The 24,329-nt window shown below is 46.5% G+C and overlaps 1 protein-coding gene across 4 annotated transcripts in view; it reads left to right on the forward strand.

The window, feature by feature from the left end:
• SLC4A4 (solute carrier family 4 member 4) overlaps nucleotides 1-24,329 on the forward strand; it is a 116,368-nt gene that overhangs the window by 40,629 nt on the left and 51,410 nt on the right. For all 4 annotated transcript variants that reach the window (XM_053974898.1, XM_053974895.1, XM_053974896.1 and 1 more), the window contains exon 4: nucleotides 22,969-23,104. In XM_053974898.1, the coding sequence (XP_053830873.1) occupies nucleotides 22,969-23,104 (136 nt within the window). The remainder of the gene's footprint in view (nucleotides 1-22,968; nucleotides 23,105-24,329) is intronic.

The raw sequence follows: 24,329 nt of genomic DNA on the forward strand, positions 1-24,329 counted from the left end.
AAATCTTGAGGCCAAAAACCTGCTGTACTCTAGTGCTAGCAGGCTAGAATGACCACATGGGAGTGTTCAAAAAGAAGAAGAATCCATCAGTTCCATACAGAATACCAAGCTGATAGCAGAGGGCTCTCTCTGCACCTCTATGGACGTGGCTCCAGTGTGGACTTTGTGGAAGTGTGAACCCTGAAATAAAGATATTTGTCGTGGTTCGGGAACACCAAGCCTCAATGTGCCCTTGCAAATGCCCTTGAGGCAAGGCCTGTGTTCAGGCTGTCTCTTCTGCAGCTGTGGGTCAAGTCCAAGGACCCACTCCGGGGTTTCTCTTTCTGGGGAAGTGATGTTAGTGATCTTGCTTTGAAGTTTGGAGCAGATGCTGTGTGGTGAATGTGTTCATGCCTTGAAGAAACAGCAACTTATCGGGAGGCAAGAAGTGCCCTTCTTTTATCTCTTCTAACTTTTATCTCTTTGACTTCCTGATGAGCCAAAATTTTTAGCTGTGATGCGAAGGACTGGCAGCCAAAGGGCCACTGTGAAAGGAAATGGAAATTGAGATTTCCATGTCAAAATCCTGAAGAATAAACAAGATAGGGTGGAGAAGCCTCTGCTCTAGTACTTGATGATTGAAAATCATTTGCTTTTCACTTTGTTAGTGTCAGCCATTTCCTAGAAAAATTGTGTATTTGTTAAAAGTAATCTGTATGATATCTGAAACAAAATCCTTCAGAGCTGTGGGCTGTTCTGTTCAGCTTTGAATCCTGATCCAACATCTGTTCAAGCAGGGGAGAGTCTTTGCTTGGATTTATTTGCTGATTTCTTACCCACTGAGTGAACTTCAATATAATGGTATTAAGCACATCAAAATTACGTGTAGGAAGAACTTGGTCATCTGCAAGCTAAAGAGGAAAGCAGATGTTAACTGAAATGTAAGTGGTTCTGCATAGATGTGCTTGTACTTGCATGGATGGATTTATGTCTCAGAAAAGGCAGAGCCCTTGTGGCGCCTTTTCCTTATGTTTGGATACCCCTGGAAGGGCATTGTAGGCCTCAGCAGTTACATGGAAATAAAAGTATGCATAAATCAGCAGAGCCTTTCCTGCTCTTTGTAAGGAAGCCTAGGAGTGGACTAGTCCCAGCCTGAATGTGGTATTGGGATGTGTTCAAGTCTTGCTTCCAAGTGGAGACCTTGATATTTAAATATAGTAATGGGAACCGAGTTCATCTGATGGAGCAGGGGTGCTTGGTTGAGCTCTGAGCTGAGGGTGTATGACAGCCTGTGAATTGCATGGCTGGCAGGAAAGGAGAGGTGTTCTGAGCATCCTGACCTATGGAGACCTCCAGCAGTTACCCTCTGTATTCCTGCTCTGAGGGCAGTTCTGTAACACTGGCACTGCCTAGGCTTGGCCTTCAGGCTCTCCATAATAACCCAGCTCCATCGTGTTGAAGCGATGCAGGAGTTCAGATCCATGCTTTGCTTCCTTGGAACCAGCCCATTTGCCTGCCTGCAAGCAGTGCTGAGTGGAAGGGGCTGGGGGGGTTGAAGGAGGCAGACAGCGTAGGTGTCAAATCCCATTGGCACAGCACAGGGAAGAGCCTGCTTGCTCCCTGTGAGGCAGCTGGACATTGCACCTTGGAAACCCACCCACAGGAGTCTGCTCAGAGTGCCTGGCCCCGTGGGAGCGGGCAGGCATGGTTTGAGGGGGGATGGATGGCACTGAGGATGGATCAGCTTTGTGTGCACCACACAGGGAATGAGGACAGCAGGCTGGCAGGGCTGCGGCCGCAGGTCCTTGGCTGGGGAGTGCTGGTGGCACTGTGGCCCTGGGGGTGTCTTTCAGACACATAAGGAGCTCTTAGGATGTGAGTCAGCAGTCAGGAGAAAAGGACATGACTGAAGAGAACCACTCACAGGGAAGAACGGCAGAAAGAGCTGGCTGGAGGTGGTGAAACTTGGTGTGCTTGGTGCAGAGAGGGCAGAGAAGTTATTCGGAAACCATAACACTTAGAACCACAAGATTTAGATATCAAGGCACTTAGCAAGTGTCCTGCACCAAATCTGGGCACAGATGGGTGTTGCTCAGACTGGGAGAAGGTAGAGGAAGGTATTCCATGGGCTGTGGTCCAGACGAGTGAGTCTCTCTGCAAGAGAGATGAGGCCCTGTGTATTCCCTGCCTGAGAGCTCCTGATGGGCCATACTGAAACCCCTTGTGGAGACATTGTACCTTCATTCACATTCCATGGGCTGGATGTGGTGTGCCAGTACTGTCCCAGTAGGAGGGTGGTAACCATGTCCTGTGGGTTGTATTTCAGAGTCAAACACTCCATGCTGCCTGTGGAGCAGGCTGTGTGAAAACAGCAAACTGGGGACATGGCAAATGATGGATCCACAGAGTTTTGGAGTTATTTGGGGGCAGTTTGGGGGGGGGGGTAGATCAGCGGGATCCTGATGAGGAAATGTGCTTACGGAAGTCACCTGAAACTGCTTGGTTTCAAGTCCATGAAAGCAATGGAAGCTTTGAGGCTAGGGAGGAGTTTCATGGATATGGAAGAATTTCAATGTGTGGTGTTTGGTCCTTGAGCCTTGCAAAGCTTTCTGGGCTATCTTGCAAACCTATCAGGCTCCAGACACTGAAAAGAAGGCTGCTGCCTGCTCCTTGCTCCCAGGCAGAGTACTGACTTGGCTGCTCAGCTGGGCACAGAGTCTTCCTTGCACTTTGGGTATTCCTAGAGAACATGCCTGACCCCGTTTTTTGGACTTGCTCTTATTTGGGTTTCCCTTTATCTGTGTGGGACTTGTTCTGCCTACTTTGTATATCATGGTTTTCTTGTCCCAGCCTGCTCCAAGGGAAATTGCCAAGGATGGGAAACTTTAGAAGGATGAGTCTGTATAAAAAAAGAAGTTCGCTCAAGTGATTTCATTCCAGCCTGGATTTCATCGTGGGAATGGGAGCTCACTCTGCAGAATAAACTGCTCACCATCAAACAGTATAAATGTATTTAGTGGCAACAATTGCTCCTTTGGCAAAGCCTACCTAAAGCTCTCGGGCAGGATTAGTCTAGGGTTAGCATTAAAACTGGGCTTGAGGCATACTCTGCATTCCTAGTGACAGGAAGATAGTGTCATCCAGAACAGTTGTTTCATGTCTACTGCAAGAAATGGGGATTATTTGAGGATGGACTGTTTTAGATAAGTAACTGTTACAGCTTGTAGAATCCTATTTGCTGGTTGGAAGCAAAAGAAGCAGCCCAGGAGCCACAGAACATGCTGGTTACAGTTATTTACATGGGCTATTTTAGAGTTAAATTTTGTCTGTTGTGCAGATCAGATATCAAACTTGTGCTCTAAATTCCCAATGTAGACTAATCCTGGAATCATTTTGATTTTCCTTTGGCCTGGCCCAAGGGTTTCACAGTGTGTTGCAGCTCCCAGTGATGCATATTATGTGTGGGTATGGGAAGGGGGAACAGGAAACTGATGAAGGTCTAGGGATGGGCAGCATGCCTTGGGATCTGCCCAGAAAAATGGTGCTGGGGGCTTTGTACTGAGCCCAGTCTGGTTTTTGTTCCAGCTGTGTCAATGTGACTTTAATTCAGTGGTGAAGAGGGAAGATTTCCAAATCTTTTGCTTCGTCTGCTTAAAATACATATGTGTGTATATGCAAAACAGGCAGTATTTTGTAATGAATTGTTTGCCTTTGGAATGAGATTGGTCTTTGTCTTGTGGGTTCCTTTAGGGTTTTGGCAATAAATAAGAAGCTTCCAGCTGCAGACAAAACCACATTTGGGGTTAAGTGTGAGCAATTTTTGACTGTTGGATGTTCCAGCATCACCTTGTCCGAGGGTTTGGTCCTGCTTTGGCCTAAGGATGCGAGGGACCTCAGTGGGACAGGGACAGGCTGCCAGGACACCTTGTGCCAGCACCTATCTATAGGAACAGCGCGGGCAGAACGAGAGCTGTGACCCAGGACAGCACCAGGAATAAATTTAACCCAAAGCATATATTTAGCCTGGCTGCTTGCAAGAAGATTTAAAGCCATATTTAAAGCTGAGCATCTGCTGAAGTGCCGGGCGGATTGCTGATATAAATAGTTACCAGCACTGGAGCTGCTCTGGCTGCATGGGGAAACCTGGGAGCAGACAAGGTTTCAGGGAGTGCTTTCAGCTGCTTTGCTGTGCTGGGATGACCATTCCTGGTATCTGTTCTCTTTGTCACAAGTGGGACAATCAGAGCACAGGGGACTAGAGCTGGACTGGCAGTTCCCTGCCCACTGTTGGGGCTGACCTGGGAGTTGTGCGGCTTTCCCAAAGCGTGGCTCTGGTCAGAGCTGTCCCCCTCACTGAGCTTTATTGTAAAATGATCCCAGGAGGATGAGTCTTCTTGGGAAAGCAGCCAGCATGCTCTGTGTGGCTTGTCCTGCTGTCCCTTTGGAAGTGGAGTAACGTGAAAGAGCTTTCTTCCCCCAGCAGTACTTAGGAGGAACATTGTCATTTTCCCAATTATTTTTACTTGCCTTAATGCCAGCTCAGCTGTCAGTAAATGAATTGCCAGGTGTTTTCATAGTTTATCCCAACTGTTCTGAAAATAGGCTCATAAAAAAGGGGTCATTCCCTTGGGTTGGGATTGTTCTTGAGTCAGAGTTAGGGAGATGAACAGCTCCCTTTGGAGTTCCCCTTGGAAGCAGTGATTCAGTTGCAGATCTTCTCCTTGAGTCACAACTGAGACAGACTTCCCACCTGTCGTGGGAGGTCAGGCACTAACACGTGTCCCACCTGGAAAATGTCAAGAGCTGCTGCTGGTGGTCACAGCAGCCTGCTCACCTTTTTTTTTTTCTGGAGCTGCCTTGGACAGCTGTGTCTGTCCTGCTCCAGAAAACATTTTCTTTGCATTGAGGTTTCATTTCCAGTCTCAAAATACCATTTCTCCTGTGTGAAAGTGGTAACACTTGGATTTTTGTCCAAAAACCTGTGCCTGTGGAATACAGTGTTTTTCATGCTTATGGTGCTTCTTAATTATAAGAGGGTTCAGTATTAAGAAGTTGAAAAAGACAGCAGCTTTGTAACGTTTGTGGATGAAGAAGGTCTTGTTCCCCAGCTTCTGCCTAATGTCCTTCCTCAGTCATTAAAGCAGAATAGGTTCTAGCAAGCCTTATCCTCGTGAATTCTTTATGGAGAAGCCAAGTCTTGGAGATGACTTGCATGCTGTTACAGCTCACAGCTGGTACCAGCCGTGGAAAGGGTTGGCTTTCAGGACATCCCATATTTCACAGCAGTTGGAGCTGTAGGCTTGTCACTGAGACTTGGTAGCATTTAGGAGGCTGGGGATGTCTTCTTTCCTTTGCTTTCCCAAAGTGGATATAATACCTATAAACAACAAAAGGAGCTTTTCTTTGCCCTTCTGCACAAGAGGAGATAGATCATTTGCAGGCAGAAATTGTCTGGTACATACTTTCCTTAGATTTGCCAAACCTGCCGTTCTGTGCTAAAAGCAGAGCTTTTTTAGGCAATTAATTCTCTCTCTGTGGCAAATTCCAAACACTTTGGAAGACCACAGATCACCTTCAAGTTCAATTGAACGTTATTTTGGGGTTGGGAAAATATTTAGTTTGCCTTCGTTGCATCTCTCCAGCTAATCCAAGGTTGGTGACTTGGCTGTTTTTGCTGCAGTGCTGTGACTAATCTCATAGTTTTGTTGTTCATTAGCGTGATGATGGGCTTTTCTAAAAAGGGAAAGATACCAGGACATTTGCCTCATTCCTCCACAGTGGTTATTACACACTTCTAATAAGTGTGCTAAAAAGCCCTATTGATCAAAGTTCCCATGTTTATGCCTGGTTTTGCCAAGGAATTTGGGACAGGCGTGAGCAGGGCAAAGAAATGGAAGGTGTGATGTTCTGGGGGAGAACCTGTTAATTCCTGTTGTCAAAAGGGAATGTGGCTGCTTTGGAAGCCTTTGAAGATAGAGAGAAAAGGCAAAATAATATTAATATGCAGATGTAAGGAGCTACAGGGAAGGTTGCTGCCTGGGAGGGAAAAGAGTTAATGTGTTCATGGATGACAGGAATACAGTGTGGTACTTCCATTGATACATGCTGATAGTGGCTCTTTATTTTCAGCCCCTTGAGAACCATTGTGTTACAATAATTTTGGGATTGTGGGGCTGAGACTGACTAGAAAAGCATGTGTACTTCTTTTCACTAATTTTCCTGAAATGAAGAAGTACAGTATTTATTCTGCGGTTACTTTGAGTTTTGGAGACTTGGAAAGTTGATCTCCTTTTTGGCTGCAGCCCGCTGGTCTGCAGCACCTTTTGGAAATAAGGATTTGGATTTCCTCTGAGGTTTCATCTGGAAAAGAGGTTGCAAGGGGAAAGTTTTGGAAGTGACAGCTGTCTAAGCCTGTGACATCTGTGATCTGGCCTGTGCAGCCATCTTGGGAGATCTGCTGGAATTTTACATCTTTTTGGTCTCTGTGGGTCGGGCACTTAGTATTTACTGTGAGCAGCTCCACTTGCTGCCTCTGCTTGTCTGAGGTGTCTGGAAGCGGCGATGACACTGCGGGGTGTTTGCAGGTGTTTGAACTCGGTGCCTGTGGGAAATGCAAAGGCAGGATTTTGCCAGGTCAGCTCTACACGGACACAGTGTGTGTAGGAGCCACTGCCGCTGGTGACTCGTTCCTGGCAGGGTGGCTCATCGTGGCTTCAGGTTGACAGGGCAGGCTTGGATGGTAGAGCAGGAAAAGCTTCTTCCCTGTTAGGGCAGTGAGGCCCTGGCACAGGTTGCCAGAGAAGCTGTGCCTGCCCCATCCCTGGAAGAGTTCAAGGCCAGGTTGGATGGGGCTTGGGGCAACTTGGGATGGTGGAAGGTGTCCCTGCCCATGGCAGGGGATTGGAATGAGATAAACTTTGAGGTCCTTTCCAACCCAAACCATTTTGGGGTTCTATGATGGGGACACTGCTCCTCCTGTAGCTTAAGGTTGTAAGAGGAGAGACCCTGGATACACATTTTAAGAGTGCCTGAGACGTTTTTAGGGATGGGGGACAGTGTCAGGTGGTATTTGGTGCTCTGTCAGCTGCCCTTGATGTGGAAGTGGTGATATCTGTGAAGAACATCCTTCTGGCTCTGGAAAAGCCCCCACAGCCGAGGCAGCACATGATGCAGACGGGAAAATGCTCTTTGCTTGGAAGCTAACAGCTTCAGAAACATAAGGTCAGTGCTGAACTTGTTGTAAAAACATCCTCCTCCAATGAAATCTGGTGTGATGTTTCTCTGAGGAATGTGGGTTTGGTGTCCTTCATTTGGGAAGAGCAGACAGATTTTGCACATCAAGAAAAAGAGTAAATGTTTTGCGAGGAATATTTTGCTTACTATCAAGGTCACGTATTTTCTTTCAGTTATGCAAAGCATGTGCTTAAAATGGGAATCTCCACTGGAGGACAGCTTTCAAATCTTGGAAAAGACATCCTTGAGGTTTATTGCTCACAATTTCCTGTCTCTTTGGGGAATAAAAAACAAAAGTGTTTTGAAGAAAAGCTATTTTATCTAAATCAGTGCATTGTACTGTTCTCATCTGTGATGTGATTTTGTAGGCAGAGGTTTGACTTCATTTCAAAATTAAGCAGAAGAACTTGGGTTGTAGTTGAGGGATCAGGTATATATGAGAGAGCTGTTCTCTGTTCCATAGCTTCTCTGGTGCCACAAAGCTGAGGAACAACTGGAAAAACAATATTTTTTTCTACATCTTCTTTTCTTGCATGTGTTTAATGGAAGTATGTAGCAAACAGTCCTTGCCTGGTTCTTCTGGGGTTTCTTTTCCACCTGATGGAGTTTCTTGCTCTGCAATAGATGGAGCCCCTTTACAAGTTCGTTTTCCTTGTTCAGAACTTCTTTGCTGTAGTGACAGAGCAGGGCACAATGGCTGCTGGAAAAGGGATTCTCAGAGCATATGTTCCTGTTGCTCACACCTGCATCCTGGGCAAAGTTTATCTAGTGCTGTGTGGTGGAGGATTGGGAAAGGAGGAGATGGATCTCTCTGTGTTCAGCACCTTGGTTTAACTTAGGGCTTTAAAAGAATACTTGGAACTGGGAGGCAGGAGAAGTTGGAGAATTTAATTTCCCAGAAAATCACCTGTGTATTTCTTAACATTGTATTCCTGTATTTTTTTTTTCCCAAGTTCAATAAGCTTTAAGACAAACCTTTGTGAAGAAATACAAAAATCCCTTCTTGGTGTGTGTACACAAATAAATCAATTACAATTCGGCAATCCAGAATGTCTGAGCAGGATCCATGTGTACCTTGACTCATGTTTTACACATTCTTGGGGAATTCCTTTCCATACTGCAGCTTCCACTTCTTAAAGGTCTTTTCCATCCTAGGGGATTCTGTGATTCAGTGCTTGCACTTCCAGACTGCCATGTACCTTCTTCACTGGGGTCATGGTTCTCCTTTCCCTGGAGTCATGAAAATGTGCACCTCATTATAGAGAGTTTAGCTCAGTGGGTGAAGTAAGTGAAGTAATGCATGAGACACTTCATCAGCTCTTCATGTTTGCCTGAAAAAAAAAAAAATAGAGTACAAGAAATTATGCTTCATTTGAATCAGCAAGTGGTGAACTTTATTTTAAATAATGGATTTCATCTGGTAATTATCATTGTCATGATTTCCTTGATTTGCCATTAGTATTTCTTTCGCCCTGAATCTGCTGCTCCCTCTTGGTAGCCAAGCCACACTTTATAATACCTGGTGTAATTTGACATCATAATGTGCAGGCATCCAGCATCCTGAGTTTTGTGCATTGGATGGCCAGATGTTCATGCTGGTATTCACCTGGAGATGGGGAGGACTTCCATTTGGATCATCTTTTTCAAATTCCATGTGGATGGAAATTGAAATTCCTTAAAAAATATCCAAGGGGAAGGCTGTCTTTTTTGGTAATGGTGCAACTACTTGGTGTTTGGGTTTTTTCCCCAGTTGAAATCCCTTTAGGAATTAAGGGAGCATTATCTGAACTAATGAGCTAGCTTAGTTCCCTCTTCTCCTTAGATCTCATCTTCCCACCCCTTCCTTTTAACTGAGAATTCTGAAGAAATAAACAACCTCTCCTGTTGTCACATGGTATTTAATTTTTTATTGAGCTGAATAATTTAATAATGTAAACCAACAGTAATATTCCCTCTGCCCTGTAGAAGATGCCACTGTGAAAAACTGGATTAGCACATTTGTGTAGTCTGGGCTGAAATTACCAGGTTTTGATTCTTGTTTGGATTAAGCAATTTGATCTGCTCAAGTCTTCGGAATCAAACATGTAGTTTGTGCTCTCTGTTCATAGAATAATCCCAGAATGGCCTGGGTTGGAAGGGAGCTTAAAGCCCATCCAGTTCCATCCCCTGCCATGGGCAGGGACACCTTCCGCTAGATTAGGTAGCTCTAAGCTCGGTGCAACCTGGCCTTGGACACTCGCAGGGATGGAAAGCTGTTGTCCTGTGAGAGCCTTGGTTGTTGTCTCTTGGGCAGCGGTGGGTGCTGACACCTCGTGTGCGCTCCTGGGATGCTGCAGGTGCTGGCAGGGCAGGGCGGGCACGGCATGCTGCAGAGCAAGGAGACACGGACGGTGTTACGTGACCCAGGAGCAGCCCTGGCCACCGGCGCTGGCTGCAGGCAGAGGCTCTATTAATAGAGCTGGGAAGCAGATGATTGCTCGTGTTACGTGACTGTGGCTCCGGAGATTACGGGGAAGGTGTTTGGGGTGTCAGGAAATCACCTGTGCGGGACGTGCGTGTTTGCAAGGGGGCCGGGACTGCAAATAGATCGTCTTGAAACCGAGAGGTGCGGTAAAGGATGTGATGGAGAGTTTGGATTTGAGGCACGAGTGATTAAACTCCTTTCAGGGCAGTGCAGAGCTCTTCAGGACTCAGGAATGGAAGAAATGACTGTGCAGGGAGGGCAAAACATAAAGGCTAGATGTAATTCCAAGTTGGTGCATCCATCCTTGCTCCTGTTTCAGTTTTTCCTTATGGCCTAAATAATATTCTGATAAATCCAAGGCATCCTTCAAATTCATGGCATCCAAGGAACTGTGAATTCCTCTTCTGTGAGCAGTCATAGGTATTACCTGTCTGAGCAATGTGCTGATCAGCATCATTGTTCCAGCACGAGATCTTGAATGTAAAACTTCTACACCTGCTATTCCTGTAAATTCCCTTTGGAAACGCCAGTGTAGCTTAATGTGGAAAAAGTGAAATTATTTTAGAGTCACATTTCACTAAGAATTACTTGATGAGTGCAGCTTTGGCTCCCCTTAGTGCTGTCAAGTTTGTTCCGTGCCTCGTTACCTTATTTTAAATCAGTCTTTTGCTTTGCTTGACTCCTGTGGGAATGAGCAGGTCCAGGCGTAGGTAAATGGCTGGTGGGATAGTTCAGCACCTCTTTGGCCATAATGTTGTTTTCCTTGCTGTTGTTGCAGATATAATCTGTGGTTAATCCCTCAAGTCCGAACCTGTGACTCCCCAGAGGACCTGAAGCCTTTTGTTGGTTTTGATTTGCAGCCTTGTTATAGACAAATTAATGGCTCTGAGTGACAGCAGGGCAGCCAGAGACGAGAAGAAAATGAGTAATTAACATATATTGGGTATTACTGATTGCTTTTATGATTATCTGGATTTTAAGGTATTAGCTGGAAAAATAGCTCCTAATCCCTTATTAAAGATAAAAGGCAAGTCATTAAAAGTAGGAGGTTGTTTTCAGTCCTGAGAAGCTCTGGAAATATGTCTTGGCTCCAGCAGCAAACTAACCTTAAAAGCCTGTAATTCCAAGTTACTCAGCTTAGTTGTTCTCCTCAGCAAGGGAATTTCTGAAGTTTCCCATGTGCTGGGAGGCGGAGGGGGACACAAGACAAAGCGACCCTTGTCATGGGAGCTGCGTGCTTGGCACGGCGACAGGGCCCTTTGAATATCCTCGGCATTATCTGAGCCTGGCCCAGCTGCTGGGCTGGCAACTCTGGGCAGCTCCACGGAGGGGTTATCCCTAACTTCAGCTTTTTGTCAGAGGCAGATCTCCTGTATGAGGCTCTCGTCTCACCCCAACTCCTTTGTTCCTCCCCCCTCTCGCTATTGTGGCCACCTAACTGGTTTTGTAGCCATCTAACTCGTTCCATGGAATCGTAAAAATGGTCACAGAATGGCTTGGGTTGGAAGGAACCTTCAAAGCCATCTTGTTCCAGCCCCCTGCCATGGACAGGGATACCTTCCCCTAGACTGCATAGCTCAGAGCTCCATCCAACCCGGCCCTGAATGTTTCCAGGGATGGGGCATCTCCCACTTCTCTGTGCCAATGGTTTTCCACTCTCTTTGTAAAAAAATTCAAGGCCATCTGACTGGTTTCAGGGCCATCTAGCTGGTTTCAGGGCCATCTGACTGGTTTCAAGGCCATCTGACTGGTTTCAGGGCCATCTAGCTGGTTTCAGGGCCATCTGACTGGTTTCAAGGCCATCTGACTGGTTTCAGGGCCATCTGACTGGTTTCAAGGCCATCTGACTGGTTTCAGGGCCATCTGACTGGTTTCAGGGCCATCTGACTGGTTTCAGGGCCATCTAGCTGGTTTCAGGGCCATCTGACTGGTTTCAGGGCCATCTAGCTGGTTTCAGGGCCATCTGACTGGTTTCAGGGCCATCTAGCTGGTTTTGTGGCTGCATACTAAGGTGAATCAGCAAAACAGACTAGTCCAAGCCCAGAGTCCTGATCCCAACAGGGAAGGGGGAGCAGGAGCTGAAGTGCTGGGAGCAGGAAGACAATAAAAGTGGGGAAGGGTGACGTTTGGCTGTTGCTATTCTTAAACCCACCTGGAGTGTGTGCACGGTCAGAAGGAAAGCAGCAGCACCCCTTGCTGAGTTGTAATAATTAATCATCTGCAGAAACTTGCCAGAAACGGAGACTTTCTTAATAGTCAACTACTTTTTGTTTTAAAATGAGTACGTTCCTTATTTCTGGGTAATGAAATTTGAGTACCAGTAAAACCATAAACTTTTCAAATTTATTTCCTGTATTTTAACAGTTCTGTGTTTCAACGCATCATGTTTATATGCTCCAGCCAGACTTTAAAAAAAAATTTAAATGCAATGGGACCAGTTAAAAAGAAATAAAGATGGCATTTAACTACTCTAAGGAAATCAGTGCTTGTAAAGAGATTTACATTGGAGGCAATGCTGTTCTGATGGAATACAGTTTGGAAAACACTGCTCATTTTTGCTTTGCTCTTTCCATCTTAAGTTTAAAAGATTACCAGTAGTACCTGGCTGATTTGTTCCCCTCTTATTTTTTTCTCAGTTTTTTTTTCCTATGTCCTGGACAGTGTTTAAGACCAGCTGGGTGCTCAGTGCTTTTGATGCCACTGCCAGTTTTTTTGTGCTTGGGGAAGGATTTAAAAAGTAGAGTTTGACTCCCTGTTGGGTTGGTCACAGTCGATTCCCTAAGTGCAAAGGAAGCAGTTCAGCTTTGTTTTGCTGTTTTCCTGTTTGGCTTGGTTGTGCTGGTGCAGCCCTTGCTGTTTCCAAAGAGTTCTGATAGAGAGTTGGCATTTTGTTACTCTCCTTTCTTTTCTCATTCTCCAGGCCAGGATGCCAAGCAGGTCATTAAACCCAGCGTGGGGTTTCCAGTCTCTCTGCATTGCTAAAAGTTCTCTGAAGCTGTGGCAAAGTGGTCACATTTGGGCAGCAGATGGGGTAGCTGGAGTGGAGATCACCTATCTGGGAAGCTCACTAATGAAATAGAATAAATGAGGTTGGAAGGTGCCATCAGCAGGTCCAAACCTCTGCTCAAAGCAGGGCCAGCTTGGTAATTAAGTTATTGACTTTGCTTTCTGAGTTACTGTGTCATGTCTGGAGTGCTCTGTCCTTAGATGGCAGTGCAGTAACACAGGGCCCCAGGGAGGCACACTGTTACTTTTCCTACTCATGGAAGCATCTTGATACCTTTGGATGCTCAGGACAGGGAATACTTAGGTCTCCTGGGGCGTCCTTTAAGCACAGGCAGTACAACATTATTCTTGCCAAGTGCAAGGAATTGCATCTTCTCTCTCTCCTTTGCTGTGATTTCATCTTCCCCTCACCTGCAGTAGATTGATCCTCTTGTATCCTCCTCCTCCTCCTCCTCACATGTACCACAAAGGGGACAATGTGACCCTGTAAAAGACACCATATGGTGCCACTTCGGGGTTAGGCTGGGGCCTGACCATTAGGAAGGTCAATGCTTCTGCAAAACGCCCCCCCCAGCCATTCCCTTGGTCCAAGCCATCCCCAAACTGACCTCCTACTTATGTTTTCTTCCCAACTGTCTAATCATTAGCAAGCTGCTTAATGCACAGCAAAAGACCAATTAACCCTAAAGCATTTAGTGAACTACATATAAATTAGTTGTAAAATGTTGCTGTAAACATTAAATGTTAGGCAATTACATAAACCAATAATTGCTAAAGTTGCATTTAGGAGCTTAAAAGAAAGAAAAAAAAAATCTGCTTAAGTAGCACTTCGGAGAACTCTGCTAATGGTTTTGTTTTTAACTGCAGCCCTCCCTGTCTGGGTAAGTCCCAGCTGGCTGGGGCAGTTTAGATTCCATGTGGTTTTAATTGTGTAAGAAAAATAAAGGCATAGTAACCTTGTACACCTTTGCAAACTGCAAGGAAAACCTCCAAAGGGCACAATCTGGAGTCTAGAAAGAAATGGTAGCAATATGGTAGGTGGTATCCCGTTGGATAGTAGTGCCAGGTAATTCTGTGGATTGATGATGGTTTTCTTCAGATTCAGGCTGCGTGAAACATTCCAGACCTGACTAAAACCTTGGGTCTGGACAGGGTCTGGTGAGGTGTGAGCACAAAGAGCCTCGCCACTCATTGGGTTCACTTCCATCTTCTCTTCTTTGTTCCTCCTCCCATGTTAACCTTTGGAAAAGGCTAAGTGCCTGTGCACCCACCTGTGTGCTGGAGTTTCACTCGAAGAAGCTGCTTTGCTTTTCTGCACAGTTTTTAATCCCCTTAATTGGCCGTCTCACTCCAAGGTGGTCCAGGTCACCCATTGCTTCTCAAGCTCCTGCTGCTAATGGTCTTAAATAATTCATTTTCCTTGTATGCCTCACGTACTTATCCTCCAATGTTTAGTGAAATCTTTCATTTCTGGTACTTTTCTTTTGACCTGGGCTTCTGTCAGACCCAGATGTTCTGAAATGGGGCAGTGAAGTGTGGCTTTGCCTCCTTATTCTGTGTATTTGTGCTTTGATGCTGCTTTAGAGCCTCTTTGTTGTTTTGGTAAAAGTATCTCTCTGCCTGGCTCATGTTGCATTCCATAAGGAGTCACCAAATGTGTCTCTAGATACCAGATTTCTCATTTTTCAGTGAAAAAACAAGTTGGGTTTGTTTGAACTTGCTTTCCTCCTTCCTCAGTTTTGGCAGTAGCCTTTTCTGGAGTATATTGATCTTAGTTACAGTGCATTCACTTACTGAAAGGCAACCCGTGCTTAATTTTCCTGGATAAATCCATTGGATAATGGTCTTTTATTTTTCTTGTACACAGTTTTGCTAGTGTAGATCCTGGTCATGTTCCTTTCCTGAAAGTGGAAATATTTTATACTTCTGTTTCCTTGATTGAATTACAGAAATTTGCTTAAAGCTGTAAAGCTACCTTTCAGCATGGATGAGACCCCAGCAAATCCACTGGTTTTTTCCACCATAATCATGTTCCCTGGAGGTTTGGTGCTTGTGTAGGAGGTGGGGGTGAGTCTGTGAAACTCAGAGTTAAAAGGAGGCAGAAGCTTGAACTTCACATGCTGTTGCAAGGGGAAACCGATGAAGAGCAGGAGCTGCCCAAATGTCAGCAGGCTTTTGAGAAGGAGTTGAATCGGGAGTTTCTGGGAAGCTGCTTGGAAGGAGTGTGCAGCTGGCAGCCTGGAGCCGTGCCGAGCCCGGAGTTAATGGTGGTTAATTTTTAAAGGCAGGCCCGAAACTGGTTATTGTGTCTTTGTCTCAATAGGGTCTTTCTGCTCCCAAATGACATTGCAAGAGCCCTTTGCTGAGTTCCCTTGACTCGACCCAGAGAGAAAAAGAAAATGCCTTCAGAGAGGTGATTTATCCACGCAAAACTTTGCTTTGCCACGCTGCTACCTGGTGGGGACAGTTCCATTGGGATAGTCGTAACATTTCCAGGGATGCCAAGTGAGGGAAGTGGTGTTTGTCAGGATTTAACATACAGAATAAATGCAGGCACCCAAAGGGACAAGATCCACTTGGTGGAGCTTGCTTTGCAGCAGCAGGGAAATGTGAGGAAAACCAGCACCCAGATGTGAAAGCAACTGGTTTTGTAACCACCCTCTCAGGCCAAATCCTGGTGCTCTCCTAGTCAAAGGAAGCATTGTCTGGATTCTCAGGCTGGCTTTGCAGCTTTTTAGATAAGTGGCTGTGAACTGTTGTGAGCCAGAATGGCAGTTTGTCACTGAGCAGAGCTTTTTAGGTGGTGGAAAAATAGAGAAACCTTTTTCAAAGCATCTCAGAGGAGGCTGGCACCTTCCTCCTGCTGCGAGTCAAGGTGAAGTGGCCTCCTGAGCTCTGGCTTCTGAGCTGGTTGGAGCAGATGATCCTTGACGTCTCTCCAACCTGGTGTCCTACAGTTCTGTGATTTTGTGATAGTGCTTTTAGTGTGGAGGTATGTGTAGGACAAGGGGGAATGACTCCCCACTGACAGAGGGCAGGGTTAGATATCGGGATATCGGGAAGAAATTCTTGCCTGTTAGGGCAATGAGGCCCTGGCACAGGTTGCCCAGAGAAGCTGTGGCTGCCCCATCCCTGGAAGTGTCCAAGGCCAGCTTGAATGGGGCTTGGGGCAACCTGGGATAGTGGAAGGTGTCCCTTCCTGTGGCAGAGGGTTGGAACAAGATGATCTTTAAGTCCCTTCCAACCTAAAGCAGTCTGGGATTCCATAAAATACATATTTACATTGTAGCTTCCCTCTCCTGCGTGGAGTTTGAACCAGGACAGGTGATCAGGAAGGAATAACAATGCAAAAGTCCCCAGCACGTGCGTTTAGCTCTCGTGCACCAGTTGGTCTCTGCAAGGATGGTGAGGAATAATAACACACGTCTCCCTCTGTGCCTGGAATGGATGAGGTGTTTGGCAACATCGAAAACAGGGGGGACAGAATGAAAAGAGCTGAAAGCAAAAAGTGTGGACGCCAGAAACATTCAGTACTCTTTGAAAAACTGCCTGGCAACGGAGGTGGGCTCCACTGCAGCCAGAGACACGGGGCAAAGGGCTCGGCATGCACGGAAACTGTGGGAATAACTATGGAAAATCTTCACCCACGTGTGTGTAGTTTCCTCCCTCTGTGAGTGGGTTCCATCCTGCTGAGCCCCTGCTGAAGGAGACTTCCAGAAGTGCTGAAACAGGGCTGCTGCGGAGATTGATTGAACAGGACAAATAGTCAGTGATGAAACCCTGCTTGTGAGAAGAGCTTAATAGGCAGAAAATTGGCTATTGCAGCTGGAGGGCTGGTTGGGAAGCGCAGAGAGGGAAGTTTCCTCTTGTCGTTGCGTGGAAATTTAAACCCAAGAGAAGAGCCCAGAGTTGTTATAGCTGTGTCCTTAGAAGTGTCCCTGTACCCTCCCTGTTACCTAAACGGGGTAAATGAGCAGTGGTAGACTGAGTTATAGTTTGACAGGAGAGCTTGTGGCTGATGCAAGGAAACAATGCTGCTTACAGGGACTGCAGCACATCAAACCTGCTTTAAAACCATCTTTGGGGAGCAACATTTCAGTGCTGGAGAAGAAAAGGGCTTTTTTTTTTTGTTTGTTTGGCAGAGGAGCAGGAGTTTTCCCTTGTGCTTATGAGCAGTTGCTTTGTGGCCACATGGTGCAGTGATACTGATGGAGGTGTGGGAGGAGCTGTGTGTGATCATGGTGTGCTTACAGTGTTTAGAGTACCAGAATCCCAGAGGATTCCAGTGATGCAGGGAATCCAGGTTCCCAGTGTTTAAAGTACCAGGATCCCAGAGAGGTGGACAGCACCAGTCTCTCCAGGAAGGAGACTGTGAAATCCACACAGCTTTAAAAAGGGAAACCAAGAAAAGCCGAAGAAGGAAAATGATGAGAATTAGGGAGTGATTTTTGAACTCAGTTCTGTGTGGCAGCTGCTGTGCTGCTGTTTCACTGGGGACTTGACTGTAGCTCAGATCCAATGGAGGTGTGACGCCAGACAGCATCCTCTGTCTGTGTGACAGCAGGAAATGTTCCAGAGCTCCGAAGAAAGCCAGGCTTTCCCTAGGTGCTGCTCTTTCTTTATTAAAGTCTTCTTGGCAACTGCTTGGGAATAGCTCCTTAAAAATGTGCTGCCGTAGCAGTTTGACACAACTGGAAGTACGATGGCTGACCTCCAGGACTGGTCCAAAAATACCTTTGTTATCCATATTTTGCAATGAATTGCTTGTGGTGTAGTTTATATCAGGGTTTATAACCAGTATGGCTTGTCACTGTGGACTAGTTGGTTTGTAAAAGTAAATGTCATAGGCAAATGTCTTAATTGCCTTTAATGCAATTAAGAAGGGCACTCGGAGAACCTAGAAAATTTTAAAAATGTGGTATAGAAAGACAAATTTCCTGGTTTTCTATCAGTTTGGGAGCCAGTCACTGTTGATTAGCATCTAGCTGTGGCCTACGCACGGGGAATTGCATGGTGCATGTATGCCCAATTTGGCACCCTTGGAATCAGGGGAGCCTGGCATTGATGTGAGCAGGCAGAGCCTCAATCACACTGTTAATAGGTAAAATGCTTAGTTTGGCTCAACTGGCTAATGGTGTGTCTGTGGGAGGCTATCTGTTCCCATTTCCTTGGGATTCTGCAGCTGCCTCTGCCTCTGGCAGGTTGTGTAGATATTACTGGGTTTGGCTGCAGCTGGGAAAAATAGTCTTTGAAGACAGAGTCTCCCTCGAGTGGAGCAGTGCTGGAAAAAGCTCATCATGGGGCTTGGGATATAGCATGTGGTGGTCTCTCCATCACAGCCACGTGGACAGAATTGGCAGGCTGTCTTCTTGTATAGGAATTGCTTTTTAGGATAAGGGTCACCAAATTTTCATGAGATAGTGCTGGGTTTGTTTAGAAGTTTCCCAGACTGATTGTTCACACTGCATCTGTAGATGAGTTGATGTGAAACATTTTTTGAAGAAGGGTCCTTTTTCCTCTCCTTGCACCTCCAAGGAATGTTTTAACAAAGTGTCTATAGGCACAGCACCAAAGACCAAGGGAGCTGGGAGCTCCCAGCAAGGCATTATGTAGATGCTGCTGTTCTTCTGGCACTTGAGAGAACACAATATTAGTAAGAATTTGTCCAATACCGAAGATTTTTTGCAGATCAAACTCAATATATGCCACATGCTGCAGAGGAACTTAGAGCAAAACATGTGCTATCATGCAGTCCAATAGTCCAGCAAAAAATGGATTATTCCAGAGGCAGTCAGTGCTGTTCATTATGTCTGGGAAGGGGCACTATCAAAGGATAGGGTAGATTTGCTCCAAGATAGATCAGGCACCTCGAACAGCATTCTCTGCACCCCACAGTTGTGCAAGAAGAGGCCTGGGGTGGGATCCAGGTACTGTGGGGAGCGTTCCCTCCCGGCTGCCAAGTCCTGCCTGTGGAAAGTCTAATCTGCCTCACAGCCAGCCCCGGCACGGGGTCAAAAAGTAATCGGTCATAAGCAAAGACGCAAAACAAGCGAAAGAGAAATTCTCACGCTTGCTTAGAGTGATTAGCTGGGGAGCGGATCACCCAGGGGTGGTTCTGTGGGACCTTGGGAAAGGCCACTGTGTGGTCTCAGAGCAGTGTTCCCAAAAACTCAGAGCAGCCTTTCCAAAAGCAGGTGTCACATGTAAATCTGTGTGCACTCAGCTTCTTTGGTGGTGCTCAGGGATGCTTGTGCTTGGTGGAGCTCTTGGGGAATCAGGAAATGAGTTCTCACCTGGGGTGTTCTGCACAAACTGGTGTTACCTGAAGTGATCATTCTCCCTTCCATAAAGAAAATAACAGTTCTTACCTGTAAAGGTGCAGCAACAGCGTGGAGGGTCTGTGTGCTCCAGAAGTGCTGGACAGTGTTGCTGGTAAAGCAGGAGAGCATCACCTGTCTTACCCTGTGGCCTTGGCCCAGTGTGTGGATGCGATGCAGGAACCAGCAGAGGTGTCCCAGGTGATTATTCTCAGCATCTCCTGGTTTTAGGTGGCATTCCATTCAGGTTTGTCTTTAAAGGGAGCTGGTGGGACTGTGGGCCACCAAAGCCTCCCCGTGTGCCTTTAGCTGGTGTCTTGTGTTGACAGTGAAACACAATTAAAGTTGGTTTTGGTAATGGAGAATTTTGGAAGGGAAGTCAGTTGAACTGTAAAGGAAACAAGTTTAGATCTGTTACAGGTGTCTGCACAAGTGTGTCACTGCTCTGACTGTGGATGGCTTTGACCCAGGCTTTGGCAGAGGGAGGGCAGCCTCAGAAAGGAACGTGAGTGCGATCGTGTCCTATTTTAATAAGCCTGCCTGGAAAGCACATTTGACAAACAGCTTTCCTTGATACTGGTTCCACAGGCTCTGGGGAGGGATTTGCACCAGGTCTCTTGGGGATTTCTGTAGCTGCCAATGCACTTAGAAGTAAGAGAGAGCTTTGTGTCTGATGGTCCTCCTTGGATGGAGGAAGCAGTTGACTGAGGTGCAGGTCCCCAGGGTCTTCAGAAGTGTCCCTGATAACAGCCAGCTGAAAAAGCAGGAGGAAAAGCATGTTGGCTGAATGGAGAACAGGCTGTTTAACTTGCGCATCAACAGAGATACCCCCTGTCCTCCATCCTGAGACAGCACCGTACACCCAGAGAGGCAGGATGAAACTGCCTTCCACCCACCACCAGCCAGGCCATTGGCACCAAAGCTGGAGGTGACTTTAAGATAGGGGCCAGTGCCACAAAGCCCCCTTGCATTTCCATATGTGGCTGTGCCCTTGCACCAGGCAGTGAGGGATGGCTGCCACCAAAGCCATTGCCTGAGCAGTGCTGGGAAGCTCAACCATGCCCCATTTGAGGTTGTTGTGCTAGAATGTGTCTCTCCCTATTTCCGAACTCCTTGAGATTCCTCTCTCTTGATGGAGATTGATTTTTGCCTTTGGGAACCCGAGGGTATACATTGTGCTCAGAATTGGCCTGAGCTGAACTTGGAGAAACTGCTGATGTGTTCGCTCTTGTGCAAGTTACCATTTTATAAGCTGCCTCATAGACTGTGTGTGGCTGAATGGAAGAGGGGAAGGGAAGAGGGGCAAGTGAGAGACATCCCCCATAGATCGCATTGCCTCTGTATCCATGTTGTGTTGGAACACTCAACCCTCTGCAATTAATATGTCAATTCCTCTCCCATTCAGGGGAAAAATATAACCCCAGCCATCTAAATTTGTGGATTAGCCTTTTCTCTGCTGCAAATGTCTGTTGACCATCAGGTTGTTCTCTTGAATAAGACCGCAAGGAAAACAGCATTGAGCAGCCTGAGCTGCTCCTGGCGTCAGCAGTGCTGGTTTGAGCAGTTCCCGAGCTGCACGGCCGAGGTGGAAGTGAAGGTGATGGCCAAGGCTGGGCCAGGCTGGCGAGGTGGTGCTCAAAGGTCGGGCAGGCAGAGGGCTGAGGGGTCACCCCCTGGGTTAATGACTCTCCAGTCCCTGAGCCCAGTGCTCAGCTGGCTGCCCACGCCAAGCACACGGTGTTCGCCTGGAGATTAAGATGAAAATCTGTTCTCCTTGCTAAAGAGAGCGCATAAACAACCCATAAACGGCCCATTAACCCACAAAATCGCAATAAAGAACATGTGGTCAAGCAAGCATCAGGGACCTGTGACCCAGCAAGCGCCCTAATGGGATTGTGAACCTTATCATCAGCCCTAAGTGCGGATAATGGCAAGTTAGCAACAGGGAGAGGAGGCAGGCAAGAAAGAAGGGGTAACGGACAATGGACACCCAGGTTCAGTGTGCAAAATATTGTGGAATAATCAGTTTATGGGTGGGAGTATCAGGGTAACACATATAGTAAAACCACTTCAGAGTGACTCAAGAGAGACTTTTCCCATTGGCTCCAGTGGATACCTTCAACAGTTCAAGAAGCTCTGCAGTCCCTTCTCTTACAGCCTCTTCCAAGCAGCAGCCACTTCTGTGGTCCACCTTGCTTTTTGAAGCAGTAAGATGGACATGTATCTTATGTGTTTTCTAGATGTGATATTCGAATTCTATTGGAATAAAAAAGTATATTGAGATTCATTAATGCAGGTAAAGGGAGAGGACGATGGAACATGCATGATATGGATGGATAGTATGGCATCTCCAGCCCTCTGCCACGGGCAGGGACACCTTCCACTATCCCAGGTTGCCTCAAGCCAAATTCAACCTGGCCTTGGACACTTCCAGGGATGGGGCAGCCATGGCTTCTCTGGGCACCCTGTGCCAGGGCCTCACCACCCTCACAGGGAAGGATTTCTACCTGATATCCGATCTAACCCTGCCCTGTGTCATTGGGAAGCCATTGCTCCTGTCACTCCAGGCCCTTGTCAGAAGTCTCTCTCCAGCTCTCCTGAAGCCCGCAGGAAGCTGAATGCCTTGTGATGGGGAAGCTGCTGTAGCAGCAGGGCAAGGTCCTTGGCTCCCAGGAGATTCCAAGGGCATTTAAGATTACAAATATACTTTCAGTCTAAAAGAAATCTATATCACTGAAGCATCATCACTCTGAGTAATTTAGGAAGAAAGCGATCAAAGTTTATTTAAGGAAAAGAAAAAGGAGTAAAGGGCATGTTTTTTACTGGTTTCTTTTTTCCCATTGCAAATTGAGAGTCTGTTTACCCTGGAAAAATCAATGTGGTTGGACACCTGATGTAATTAATTATTTTGCAAGAGACAGCCAGCTGATCTTTTGAAAAGAAAGGAGTTTTTAGCAGAACTGTTCAAAGTTCATAGTCTGCTGTGTATCTCTAATGCTGATAAACATCCAGCAGAAAGGATGTCTGTCTTAAAATTTCACATGGTCACACCTTTGTTTTAAAGTGATATGCTGAGAAAAAGGCTGTAGACCCTAAGGAACCCTCCAGCAAGGTGACTCTGGTGTTGTGGGCTCCACTTACATTTAGGAGATGCCCTCAGGCCTTGGGATGATGGGGACAGTGATGTTCTCAGATTTGAATTTTGAACCCTTAACCAGGAAAGGGTTTCTGTCCTTTTTCTCAAGCTTATAATGCAAACAGGCTTTGCTTGTGCTGTGTGTTGAATGTAGTTCTTTTGCCTAAAGAGGCAGTCTTTTCCAACCAGGACCAGTTGTTTTTTTTCAGTGCATTGGTGCCTGACTAAATGCATTGGGTTGCATTCTTCATGTATAGACGAGACAACCCTTCTGTTAAGTATTCCTGTGTTTTCCAGTGGTGGGCTGGGGAGGTTCCAGCCTGCCTTGCAGGCCAATGGGCTCCCAAACCTGGCTGGCAGGGAGGGAGGGGAAAGCCAGCAATGGGATGCTGTGCCAGCAAGCCCCCAATTGGTTTGGCTGGAACTGGTTTTAGGTCATATAAAAAAGGGGGTGAAGGATCCGGGCTGCTCAGAGAGCGGCAGGTCCTCGGGCAGCGCCACAGAGCACATTGGTTCTGAGCTCCATAGTGCTTTTTTTTTCACAAGGACTGCAAATTGCTGTAACATAGTTAAGGTCTGTAGGAAGAGACAAGTTTTCCTGAACTTTACTCCCAGCTTGAACTTGTAAGAAGTTCAGTGAGAGGCAAGGAAGGGGAGAGAGGGAGATAGAGGCACCCTCGCTCACGCCCCTGCGTCCGCAGCGACGAGGATGTCAGATGGCAGAGGCAGCCTGGAGAAACAGCTGAATGGCCTTGGGGAGCAGGGCAAGGAGAGGAGCCGCACGTCCCTGGTCATCTCGCAGGCCGTTAACCGCAGTATTTTCACCTCTGCAGTCTCCCCCGCCGCCGAGCGCATCCGCTTCATCCTCGGAGAGGAAGATGACAGCCCCGCGCCCCCGCAGCTCTTCACCGAGCTGGACGAGCTTCTGGCTGTCGATGGACAGGAGATGGAGTGGAAGGAGACTGCAAGGTGGGTTGGTTTTCCTTTACCCTCAAAGGGAAGGGCAGCCAGCAATGCTTTCCATGGGAAATTCCTGTTTTAGCATTCCATTGGGGAGTACCTGTGCTGCAGGATCGCAGCATGGGGAAGCCACAGAAAGGAGCCTGTATAGTTCAAATTACTATTTTTTTGATAAATGAGAGAATTTTAGGGTTTGTTTAAATATGCCAAAAGAAAAACTAGGAAAACAAGAGAGTGCCAGATTGATTGCAATAGTTTGCCTCTGGAGAGAAAAGTAAGGGCTCAGTGGTGCTTTGCAAAGGCAGACGTGTCTCAGCCGGAACTGGCAGAAGTTGCCAACTCCAATTTGGCTGAGTCAAAACTGCTTCAGTACTATTGCCCCAAAGTGGCTTTTGAGCCTGGTCCCACCTCACAGGGACAGGCTGTCCCTGTCCTAGTGAGTTACTGACAGAATTAATTTTAAATAGGAAAAAAAGCTAACAGGTGTTTTCTTGTGAAGAAATTATTCAAGGTGCATGTTAAATGCTGAATGGAGTTGCTTGCTTTGAGTTCCTTGGTTGGGTTCTTTGATGCTGTGTTATTTTGGTCAAAAAGCCATGATAAAATGTTTTTGGGGTCTGGCTGCTACAAGTTACATGTAGTTTATATCTGAACACCACTGACCTATTCCCTATTACCGTTCACTGAGCCTGTTTTTTTTTTTTTTTCCTGTACAGTGGCTGGGCTAAGCTCTTTCCCCACCTCCCGCTCTTAAGGGCACTGTCTGTGTTCAGAGTTAGCCCCTGTTTGGTCACCTTAATCTTCTTTACCTGTGATTTAATGAGCTGCTCTACCCCTTTACCTCTTATCTTCATTTATTTTTGCTTCTCAGTCGCTTGGGGAACTTAATGACTTTTCACCTTTTGCTCTCTAACTTCTGACTTGTTGCTCATCCTTTTTCTCCCTTTATTGCTCTTCTTTCCTCTTACCATGAATTCCACACTTCTAATTTAGGTGTTTTTACATGTCTTTGGTAGGAGTGCTGCATTGAGCTGTGTGTGGGGTTCTCTGCAGGGTTCTTCTCCCAAGTAGCAGACCACAGGACGAGAGGAAACAGCCTCAAGTTGTGCCAGGGGAGTTTTAAGTTGGTTATTAGGAAAAATTTCTTCCCCCATCGGGTTGTCTGTGCAGTGTAGTGGTGGAGTCCTCATCTCTTGTGGGATTTAACAAATGTGTAGATTGTGATGTTTAGGCA

The sequence above is a fragment of the Vidua macroura genome, chromosome 4 (genome assembly GCF_024509145.1).
Source record: "Vidua macroura isolate BioBank_ID:100142 chromosome 4, ASM2450914v1, whole genome shotgun sequence".
NCBI lineage: Eukaryota > Metazoa > Chordata > Aves > Passeriformes > Viduidae > Vidua > Vidua macroura.